At 42.5% G+C, this 12,018-nt stretch overlaps 1 protein-coding gene across 4 annotated transcripts in view; it reads left to right on the top strand.

Annotated features, from left to right (window-relative positions):
- The window catches only part of fermt2 (fermitin family member 2), a 39,046-nt gene that overhangs the window by 269 nt on the left and 26,759 nt on the right, over window positions 1-12,018 (top strand). For all 4 annotated transcript variants that reach the window (XM_034575485.1, XM_034575482.1, XM_034575481.1 and 1 more), the window contains exon 2: window positions 1,531-1,688. In XM_034575485.1, the coding sequence (XP_034431376.1) occupies window positions 1,532-1,688 (157 nt within the window). In that variant the 5' untranslated portion in view covers window position 1,531. The remainder of the gene's footprint in view (window positions 1-1,530; window positions 1,689-12,018) is intronic.

The following is a 12,018-nucleotide window of genomic DNA, read 5'->3' as shown; positions in this document are numbered from 1 at the left end:
CTCCGTCGCTTTTCGCCTTCAACTCGTTTCCACGCACAAACTTTCCCGACATTTTAGCGGCTGGTTCGCTTGTAGATGCACTTTTTCTCTCGGCTTGTGGGTTTTTACTACACACACACAAAAACCCACCGAGGCGAGTGTGTGCATGAAGCCGGGGAGTGTGGTCCTCGTCCCGGGCTGAGCTTACATAATGTGCCCCCTCGGGTCTATTTGTCTCAGAGGCCTTTACCGTTACTTTTAACAGGTGAACCGGGACTTCAGCGGAGAGAAACGCTGACGAACACCCGGGGTGAACTTGTAGTCTTGGGGCTGCAGCCTTTGTTCGCTCCCGTCGATCGATTATTAGCTGTTTTGATCGCCTGGATGATCCGCGTGAGCCTCCATTCATATCACAGGATGACAGCTATAAGGCTACAATGCAACTTTTTCTTTCCCGGCGACTTCACGTCATATTCGTCTTATTCAGCAGGAAACACACGCAGGGATTCAGTGTAAAATGTTTTTTTTTCTATCAGGATTTGTTCTCCTCCATCTTTTTCTAAATCACGTCCCAGGGTTAAATGCTCCTGATTGAGCTAAGTTACCTTCTGAAGCCTGTTGCCACAGCAGTGTCCCACTTTGACACCTTCAACACAATGACAGATTCAGAATGGAGGAAAGTGACCTCCCCCCCCCCCCAATGAATTATGAATCGTGTCAGGGCTCGAGAACATAAGTAAAAGAGAAAGTACAAGTACATGGACAATCTATTAAATGTGGTGGATGGATTCAGTCACCAAAATAAAATGTTAGGGTTTTGACATTGACAGTGATATTGATGTCAAGAAACGTCTTCAATGTCGTAATCAGAATGGGACAAATTGTGAGTGAAATGTCTTCAAATGAAGGATGAAACTTTTCATAAGTGGGGAATATAAGTAGAAAATATATGTACTGTATATAATAATATTGGTATATAAAAACATATACATTGGATCAGTTGAATGTGGTCTATGGATTCAATAACCAAATGGAAATCTTAGTAGTTGTTTTTTTGTCTATCCAGTGTATTTCATGTCTGACAAGTCAAGAGATCATAGTAAATTCTCAACACTATGACTTGCAGCCTTTCCTACAGTGACCTTCCTTCTACACTGCTGAGGTTTTGTGTTGCACTTCCATGAAGCTGGTGGACTTGCAAGAGCGATAATGTAAACTCTTAATTTGCAAAGTAACTAGCAAGCACAGCTGTCAGGGCAGTGAAGTAAATGTACAAAATCCCACCAATGTACTGGAGAGAAAGCTTTTGAAAAAGAAAATATTCACGATTAGTACTTTATACATTCAGAAATGTGTGCCGACTTCCACCCCTGCAAATAACAATTTAGAGATATCAGCCTAGTGTCTGTTTGGAATATCTACTGTACAATTCCTTTCCAAGAAGCATGCCTGGCTTATTCCTCTCCAGCAGGTCCAAATGTTTCTTTACACCCCAGTGGGACAGAAGTTTAACTGGACCTTTTCTCTCCGGTTTGTGGGTTTGTTCGGCAGGATGGCGCTGGACGGGATCCGGATGCCCGATGGCTGCTATGCCGACGGGACGTGGGAACTGAAGATGCATGTCACCGACCTCCACCGGGACGTGTCGCTGAGGGTCACTGGGGAAATCCACATCGGCGGAGTCATGCTCAAACTTGTGGAGAAACTAGGTAACGCTTTCTAAGCTTCTTATCTGAAGATTAACATGCTTGAACATGGATGAGCATGAGTTCTGCAGATTTAACATCCATATTATTTGCAATAAAGTGGAAATGGGTCAGGTTGGCAGCTCTTGCCTTTGACCTCTTACCCTGCACCATGCTCCTATAGCTAGTTCTGTGTGTGTGTCAGTGGCTGACTTGTGTTATCTGTTAATATTTCTTGGGCAATAAATACCTTTCTATTTGCGAATAGTTACCATTTCCGAGATGTGAGATTCCACTAAGTATTAAGCTGTTTCGGAACACTGGCAAAGTGAAAAACAGACCTGCCTTCTCATGGCTCGGAACTCAAAAGTAAGAATTATGTCTGGGACACTGAGGGAAAACGTACAAAATCACAGGCTGAGGATCTGCTTGTGTACAAGACATGTTGTTTAAGGAGAAGAACGGGAACCTGTTTGTTTGCTACTTTTATAACAGTGCAGGATATTTACAAGAACATATGAGTGTTGAGTTTTGTTGTCTTTGATAACCAACTGAGGTAAATGTTCCTCTTTGTTACCCTGCGGTGAATATGGGTCAGTTACCCAAGGTATAAAGAGGCCTTAGACACTGCCCTCCCCCCACCGTATCATGCACTGTTCTGCAGCCATGCACTTGACAAGTTTGGGTACAAGTAAGCATAAGAGTCCTCTGTTCCAGTCACTTGAACACTGTCCTGTTTCATGCGGGCTGGAGAAAGGTCAGTGCTGATGGCGGCAGTGCAATTCGGGAGTGACAGTGTGTTGTGTGTGTCGTTGGCGCTCGAATGCTCGGCATTCCTGCAGCGCTCCCAAGGTTTTATTCCCTGCCCATGGTCCCGTTTTTAGCTCTCCTGTTAGAGCCTCCACATAATTGAGGTCTTTGTTCTCTGTGGTCGTCTGTGCTGAGCAGCATCTATGCAAGGCGAGTGCACTGTTGACTGCCGGAAGTGGGACGTCATGAATTCATTGGTCCTCCCCGACTCCACTCAAGGCCCGGCCTTATCCTTTGTTTGAGGTGTGTTCGCGTTGTGTGTTAAGGTCTTTTTGAAGGGTATGCCTTTCCTGAACGTGAAACCTTTACTGTGGTGTAGTGAGAGGAAAGTCTGGTGACATTGGTTGGTTTGTCATAACAGTCGGATACAAAAGGGATAACAGTGCAGTGACCTTTTGTTGTCACTGTCTAGTTTTCCTTGTCTTAAGGATGCTGCTATTTTGCTGATGATGCCCTTTTTTTTATCTCTTCAGGATTCTGGCGTTTTGATTTCCTCACATGCACACTAAAAATCTTTGGGGGATTTGTTTACCATGATCTGTTGTTGACTTGCCCAAGTGAAATAATACGACATGGGTGTGCACAGTTGTTTGTGCTGCCGTCCTATCAAAACAATACTATAACTCCAGCCTGCATGGGTCAGTATTCTTAAACATATTTCAGTCTGCATCATCAAACTACCACCACCATGTAATAGAGCCTCTTACTGAGAAGCAAAACGCTTGAAGCGGTATTAACAGCTCTGTGAATATCTACGTTTGTATTTGAATCCGTTGACTGGTCGTAAAAAAGTAACATTTAATTTGCCTGCCATGTCCCTGCTACCCTGGGCCAACAGGTTGTTATTGCATTGTAATCATTAACCATCCCACAACATGGGTTTTCCACATGGTCACACGCAGCTTGTAACTATGCACTGTTGGTGTGAGACATGATAATTTGTGCTTGAAACAGCCAGTGCAGATATGTTTTTTATAGTCCTAAAGAAAAACCGCAACATCTTAAATGTGATTTTTCTTTCATGTACAAACTTTAAGTTGAGATAAAGCTATTTGTGCAAGCTAAAAGGTATTAGTTAAAAAGAAGAATGCTGCACAATTTGTTCTGTTCTCAATGTGACAGTGCGGCACAGTCCTCACTGAACACCTTGTTCATGCACATATCCAGATGTGGTAGTTATACATAGATACTGTATTTGTGCGTATGCACTTGTATCCACCTCCACAGTGCTGTGAGAAGGGTCACGTAGATACCGCTGAGTTTTGGAAGGCAGTGCGTCACTCTCGCATCGAAAGGACATCCTTGTGCAATGACAAATCTCTCTCTGTCCTTCCCAGCCACCTCTCTTTCCGTCTCTCAGTCTCTTACACTTCAAAATGAAGGACCTCTTGTGTTCAGAAATTGGCTGACCCTGCCATTTTTGTTCTATGGTCAACATTTGTTCCTTGATACTTTTCTTTGTCCAGTGAAAATTTATGTCTGTAGCTTTCACAATTGTGTGGATGTGTGTTGACGTCAGCTCTCGTCTGCGCAACTACCAGTGTTCACATTAGTAGTATTAGTGCACGTGTTTCCACATGTGAACATAGCTGTGTGGGTCGGTGGGTGTGTATCCTCCACATGTATCCTGCTTCCCTCGTTCGGCTCTTCCTGTCGGCCGCAGGTCTCCCGTCCACATCGCAGGCTCAGATGGCCTTCGATAATGGATTAAATAGACAAATGCCAGGAAGGCACTTAGCTATTGATCACGGCAGTGAACGTTGCCTCCATTTCCCCTGCAAACCCTTGAAGGGGAGTATTTAAAGCAAACTGATTGACCACCCTCTGGTCCCCAGCTCCAGTAATCATTTCATCCCTCTGCTGGTTTCCATCATCGTTGCTTTTTCTGCCTTAGTTGATGTTTTCTAAAAGCTCTGCCGCCCTCTCTGATCGCAAACATTGCTCCATTACAGAGGGAAAGCAAATAAATCACAAACAACATTAGCTAGCGGAAATTTTATTGGATTTAAAGGGGTTTTTCCCAAGTTACATAGCTTTCAGGACCTCGGCTTGCAGTAAGTGTTTGGAGTATCTGTTTCACACAAATACATCGCCACTTTGCAAATGCTTCAGGTGGACAAGAGCTTTTTAAGTGCAGCCTGGGCTAAATGTCAAGGATGCTGTTTAGCCTATGGACGAGATTGCATTTTAGCTAATTGTGAAAACTGCGGTAGAGGCAATCTTGGAATGAGTAGCGTGTTGGGAAATGGGGAGAGACTGATATTTCAGTTGCTCTCCTGCAGGCTCTGCTTATCCTCACCAAGACAGCTGAGGGGAGAGGGACGGGATGGAGAAGAAAAAGGGAGGGAAACAGAGAGAGGGGGAGGAGTGAGGCGTGTGGAGTGAGGGCTGCCCTGCTCTCTTCTCCTCTGTCCCTCTCTTTCGTTGTGACGTTAGCCATGCTGCTAGAATTCCATAAAAGTCTTCGATGGAGCAGGAAATGACTTCCAGGGTTTGGCATGTTGTTCTCTGGTCACTGTCGTCATTGCTGGATTCTCTGCTGACTACTTCACACACGCCCCTACTCCCTCTCTCTCTCCCTGTCAGCCCTCCCTCTTTTCCTTTCTCCCGCGTTCTCTCTTTTATTAGTCCTTCTTCTTCTAAATATATGTTGTGGAAACTATTTTTATGATTTAGTTTCACTTCTTCTAGGCATTTGCAGCCATGGCTTAGTATTTTGACACCATATACTGCTCCAGCCACGTAGCGAGGCCTTACTATCAATAGGAAAGTTCACATTGTTCACTTTGTCATGATTTCAGAACCAGATTCATATACAGTGACTGTTCATTGTTCCTTAAATAGAACATGAGCAAACTAATTGCTCTGGTCTGACTCTGATAGTCCATGTGCTTGTTTCCAGTGAGGGGCCTCACGTTTTTTGGCTGCTGTAGCACCAGTTAGCCACAGAACTTTCCCTGCCTGTCAGAGAAAATGTTTTTTTTTTTAAATTTCATTTGAGATAACCCACATATTGAATTTCATCATCCCACATTTATTTCAATTGTTGCATTGAATCATGCAGGAACTGTACTAGTATTAGTTTTTTCATTTCTACACCTCTGTTCAGAACCCCTGACAAAACATCAGGAAACTAAAATCCAGTTATTGTTTTAACGTTCAACTAAGAATGACTTTAATGTTTCCTGTTTTCATGATATTACTCTTTTTTTCCCGCCAACTATTTGAAAATTCCGTGTTCTTTTTAACATGCTAAGAGGCCGTCTGCTGAAGTTGTGGTGGCCAGTTGTTGCTTTTGACAATGGAGCACAGATTTCATTAGGAAACAGACACGATTCAACACAGGATGCTGAACTTCCTCTTGGCTTTTTTTGTACGCGTTCTCCCTTCTGCCTTCCCTACATTCCCACCTTCCTGCCCCTCAGTGTGTTCAAGTTTTTTAAGGGACATGATTTTGCAGAGAGTAAGATGAATCTTGTCCTCCAATATCACAAATCAGGGGAGAGGAGTATTTTTTGGCCAAGTCCAATTTCCCTCTGCTCATAATCTTGCCATAATAAACCGTTACTGTGGAGCCATCCTAAAGGCTTGGCATTATGAAGTGTGAAATGTCCTGGCAGCCTGTGTGATCGTCCTGCTCTCTAATCTCTCTGACAGGAAGTAGTTAGCCTAAGTAGCAGTCCTGCCCAGGCCAGAGCTTTCCTGTTTCACTCCAAGATGCTGCAGTGATTGTGCTGTTCTGTAATCAGACGTCCACATATGTAATCATACTGAGACTCCTTGTCCTATACATTTCCATGCATACTCATTGTTTCTCATAGAGTTTGTTTATTTTGGCATCCAAGCAAAGTAGATCTATTTTTGTTTACTTTCATGTTCTGATCCACAATGCAGCTACAACTTTGGATTGACTAAAAAAGTTTGAGTGTAACTATCAGTTGATGAATTCATTAGTAGATCACACAAAACTGGGTTTACCAATTTTATTTCCCCCCACTTTCTTACATTTTATAACCCCAACATTTAATCAATATAATAATCAGCCGTTAATCTGTAAAGAAACCAGACTTGGCAAGCACATTAATGAGACGAAGACACCATATAGAGCTTGACTAATACCTCTTTTACACCAAAAGTGGGTAAACCTGCTGCAAAAGGCAATGACTCCTTCTCCATTGCCATTAGAGGAGTTTGCATTTCAGTTCAGCCATGAACAAGTCGGAAACTTGCTGCCTTGCCAGTGTTGCATCTTGTGCGATACAAAGAAAAAGATGCCGCAGCCTGTTGTGTATAAAACAATAAGTACTCAAATGTTTTTGGCTGTTTGCGTGCCAATGTCCGGAAGTTCGATGCGCGACATAACGTTGTGGTGGAAAAGGTTCAGCATCAGCACTTAGACTTCCAAAATAAAGAAGAAGACAAAATATTTCCATCACTGTCGATAGGACCTGAAACTGATTTTAAAATAAAAAAACTGTGTCCACAGCTAAATTATTTGACCCCGGAGTGAATGCAGATTGTTTCCCTTCTCGTTGCACACACAAGCCAGATGTTGGTGAGTGTTGGTGGGTTTTTTGACCAGTGGAAAAGGGCCTTTTACGTTTTTTTCCCCTGAACAAATCGCTCTAATCGGGCATCTTAAAGAGATCATGTCAAGTAAGAGAACCAGCTGTAATTTGCGCCGTGCTACTCAGTTTGTAAGTAAGTGCTACTTTCACATGACTTTAAACTAAACCAAACTTGACTTTGACAGCTGGTGGTTTTCACTCCCTTGATGAAGAGTCATGTGGGAACAGTATCAGCTGCTTCGTGCTCCAAATATCACAAGATGCATTCATCTGAACGAGGCAGTCAGCTCTGGACTATTTTGCCATTTTACAAATTTATCGATGAAAAACACAGCATGATCAAATATCTGTAGCTTTTCACTGTTTGTCCAGTTTTTGTGGAAGCTCACTGTGCTTGCTAACATGCAGTGGAACAAACTTTCATGGCTCCTCTGGGGAATCTGAAGTCTGTTGCTTTTTAGTTCCTGTAGCGGCCGGCAGCCCAGTGGCTCCAGTGGAAGGAAATGTTAGAGGAGCACATTGTTGTTGTAACACCACACCTGTGTGTCAATGGAGTAAACTGAGCTGGAGTTTTTGTTGAGGCTATAAGCCCATTTCATTCATTTAAACCTGTTCCCGCCTCGCAGCCTCTCTCTGTACTCGCCCTCTTCACAGAGCAAAGCAGCAGGAGGTTGTGTTCAAATCCTCTTTTAGTGGAGTTTGCTCTACAGTTCTGTCACTCTTAAGTTAATACATGACATTGTCTCTATTTTACACTTCTTTTTATACCTTTAACTAGATTGTGCTTTTACCCTAAGTCTTTCTTATTTTAAAACTATGTTTGAATATTTAAAGTAATGATTAACCTCTATAAGCAGTGGCCATCCTTAATTTCTGCTCCTTCAAAGCCTGAGAAGCGGCAATTGTCTTTGCTCGACATTGTGAATGTTTGTCCTGTCACAAATTATAGAAAAGCAGCACATTTTTCACAATTAAAAAGCTGTAACTAGTAAATATTTGATTTATTATCAAAGTCTTTCTCATTTACTACTTGATACTTTACTATTCTATATTCATAATTTTTATATTTCTGCATTGCTGCAGTTTTTCCAGATATTAAACCTGAAACCAATCACACTTAGTGGCCTCGAATATTCCAAAGTGTCGCATTAACGTGCAAACTCTGATGAGGTTTTCTAGAAATGTGCAGCAAGAATCTGTCGAGCGACTGAGCTTCCTGTTGACCTCGTAGATGCATCACTGGGATGGCTTATCACAGTCCTGAGGGGTTGTCTGGCAGGATGTGTACATGGGTACAAGGAGAGATGAATATTGTCTAACTGCACCATTGATCTCAGGCACAGAGTTTGTAATGTCATTATTCCAGCGGGTCCCTGAACGCTTAATTGTGTAAAGCTGTGTCAGGGCGGAGGGGAGTACTCCCTCTGTTTGGATGTGTTTGGATTATGACACAAATGGATACAAACTATATGTCTCCAAGGAGGTTTCTTCTAATGGCCGTCCAGGCCTCTACTAATACATCAGAGCCAGCACTGTTGCTCTCAATGGATGCTCCTAAATTTCCTTTTAAGATTTCTGCTTCACTACACTCACACAGGAAAATATCTGTTTTCTATCAATCAGTTGGCCTCCACATCTTCACCTGAAGGCCTCTGTGTTTTGTCCCAGCTCTTCTGTCGACCTGAGCTCTAGCAAAACGGTTTCATCTCATCCTCTGGAGATCTCAGATGAGCTAAGATGTGAACCTTGGTGCACCAGAGATCTGGTCTGAAGCCCAAGTGTTAACAGCTTGTTTACAAGGCTTATCCTGAAGCATAGCCCAGGCTCATCTTACATTCTTTAGCCTATAGGTGTGTGAGAGTACATGTGTGTGTTGTGTAATCCGGCAGAATGTTGCATTCTGAAAATATATACAACAAGTTATGTAGTTTTAGACCGGATTGTGTCTCTGTGTGGAAAAAACTACATTTTTCACTATCTGAATGAGGTGTATGGCCCACTGAAGCAAGTATTGCAATATTTTAGTATTTGTAGTATTGTATAGTATTTTGAATTGTGTTGTAAACTGTGTCCATGGTGACATTCCCAGAAACAACTTTGTTTAATTGCTGCCAATCCCCCAAAAAAGATTCCTGTCTCCACAGCTTCACAATAAAAGCATTTAACAGGTGAAATACATGTTTAATTTTATTATGAAGAAACCACAGGAATTGCAGTGTGTTTTTTCAGAGATCTAAGCACTAACTGCTGTTGTTCATTAAAACTGCATCTACAAAACAAGACAGCAGTCATTTTCTGCTGTATTTGACAGTCGATCAAAAGAAAGTAATGGATCAGGGAGGAGCAGCCATAGTGAGTGGTTAGATGAAGAGCTGCAGACGAGGGCCTGCACACCTCAGATTTTCCTGTGAGGTAACCAACTCCTTTCACTGTGTCCTGCTGTTTCCAAACTCATGCCGTGTGCAGAAAGAAATCAGATCACAGTTGCTTACAGAATGACGGACTTCTTTCTTAAAGCAATCGTTTGTTTTACTCCCTCCAAACCTAACCTCTAATATTAAACCTTATTCGCTGTTACCACCACTAAATAGAGCTGTTGCAAAATCAACCAGCAGTGAAATCTTCAAGATGACATGAGCTGTGTGTGTATCACTGACACAGGGCACAACCATGATGAACTTTTGTTTCCCATTTCTGCATCTGAAGAAGCTTGAACACCAGCGTCTTTCTGTTTGTCCAAATGCTTTGTCACGTAAGGATTAACCTGCTTGAAAAGCCTGTTTGCAAAATCTCCGTCTGAATACAATGTGTCTTGCATAGTAATGCCTGTGATAAATGGCCTGTTTTGAATTTTATTGACTGTTGGCAGAAAGCTGAGCTGTTGTATAATAACTGACTGAAATATGCTCAGCTAACCTCAGTCAACTGGGCCTGTAAACGGAAAGCACTTGGGTTTAAGTGGTATTGGTTAGTGAATACACGAGGGACTTGACTGAAATACATCAACACTTTAGTCAATGATTTCACCTTTGCTGGTGTCTGGAGTCTGGCAACAAGACGTGTAGCCAGCTGTGTCAATAGATGATACAGATGCACTGAAAAAGATGAGTGAGATGATCTTTCCATCTCTTTGTCACAAGTCCAGAAACGCGTTTGTCTGCTCCTCAGATGGAGCGGAGTCGACAAATGCTGGTTGTTTCTGGTCCAATGGTTGTTGAATTTCCTGTATCACTTCAATCTCCCATTGTAAATGTGCCACTATCTCATGTCTGCGAGACAGATAACATCATCGCCTGTCTCTATCGAACCTGTTGTATACATGTTGTGTATCTGATGGCGATATAATCTGGCGTGACTGCACGAGCGAGCGGCTGCCTAAAGGCCATTTACAGTTACAGATCTAATTTGAGGAAGGGACAGAACACTTGCTTCCTGTATCTTAGCTTGTCAATAGCAACCTTCACCCTGCATCAGACGTGGAATATATTTAGAAAGAGAAGGGCTTTGATGTTGTAAAGAGGGATGAAGTGTGTGTGTGTGTGTGTGTGTGTGTGTGTGTGTGTGTGTGTGTGTGTGTGTGTGTGTGTGTGTGTGTGTGTGTGTGTGTGTGTGTGTGTGTGTGTGTGTGTGTGTGTGTGTGTGTGTGTGTGTGAGAGACAAAAACCTGCTGCTGTGTGTGCTTTGTTATATATAAAAACACATTGTCGCCATGCACCATTGCACCTGGGGCGTCAGCCAGGAGTCACCAAGGAAACAGTGAGACCAGCCTCACCCCCTTGTAATGTTTTTATCAGCTGATGGTGGAAAATGACAAAGCCTTCCACTGGTTATCACTGACAACAACAGCTTTGCTCTGACCTCTTGTGAAAAACATTATTATAAAAGCGCTCACTATGCAAACACAGTGAAAGGTCCTGACACAAATTGTGTCTCCTCTCAAATCGCCTCCATCAGTGATGCTAGAAATGAGCCTGCGTGTTGCTTTAGGCGTCAGCTGACTATCACAGCTTTTCGAGACAAAACCTTGTAAGGAGAAAAACTAAATGTTCGTCTGAAAAGATTTGCACCAAACTTGGTGGAGGGATGAGTCAGGAAAGAAGCAATGAACATTTTTGTTGCATATGCAGGTAAAGAGGCAGATCCAGGATCACTTTCTAACCACCATCACTTTTTTTTGGCTTTGTCATCAATCCCTCAGGAAGTAATGTTTGGAAATTTGGGCTGGACGAAATGGATATCAAGATAAAACATGTCAACATCAGTCAATTTGGATAATTGTCAAGATAAATGTCACATTATTTCTTTGTTGCTATTGATGAAAATTATTGTGCGATAATTATGGATATTGTTTTATATGTTGTATGAAATGTACACAAACTAAAAATTCTAGTATTGAATTAAATACAGCAGTTTTTTCTCTTCGACTTGCTCCGACTCCCTCTGATATTGTTTCGTCCCCGGTTTGAGCTCCTCCCTGTCCTCTGCTCATCCTCCTCTTCTCTCCTTTCCATGCCCTTTCTCTCATTCCTTCTGTCTCATCCTCTCCAATTTTGTCCTGTCCCCTCCCCCTCACAGACAGGCTTCTACAAACATAGCTGCCACTTCGAGTAGGAGGGGAGGGACGTTGCGAATAAAGTGGTTGGAAGGAGAGGGACAGTTCAGTTTCCTTTTTTTTTTGGTGCCAACAGTGCTTTTAATCTCAGTTTAAATGTTTTGATTTTTCCTTTATCTTGTTAAAATGCTACTTAGAATATTACAGTATTAATCCATGTGTTTTGGAAGCAGCATCTCTATTTGTGTCATCGGGTGCACAAACCAGAGGAAGACGTCTGGGTCAAGAGCTGCGGCGTTGATGGCGCTGAATGAAAATAACTGTTTGACAGAATTTATGGATTAATTTAGCTTGTTAAAGCACACACACGTACAAACACACAGAGCTAATGCCGTTAATGGATGGATAAGAACACCCTCCCTCC

This window comes from Hippoglossus hippoglossus, chromosome 22 (genome assembly GCF_009819705.1).
Source record: "Hippoglossus hippoglossus isolate fHipHip1 chromosome 22, fHipHip1.pri, whole genome shotgun sequence".
Classification (NCBI taxonomy): Eukaryota; Metazoa; Chordata; class Actinopteri; order Pleuronectiformes; family Pleuronectidae; genus Hippoglossus; species Hippoglossus hippoglossus.
The sequence above is the reverse complement of the archived record's forward strand: the minus strand, read 5'-3'. Positions and strand labels throughout refer to the sequence as shown.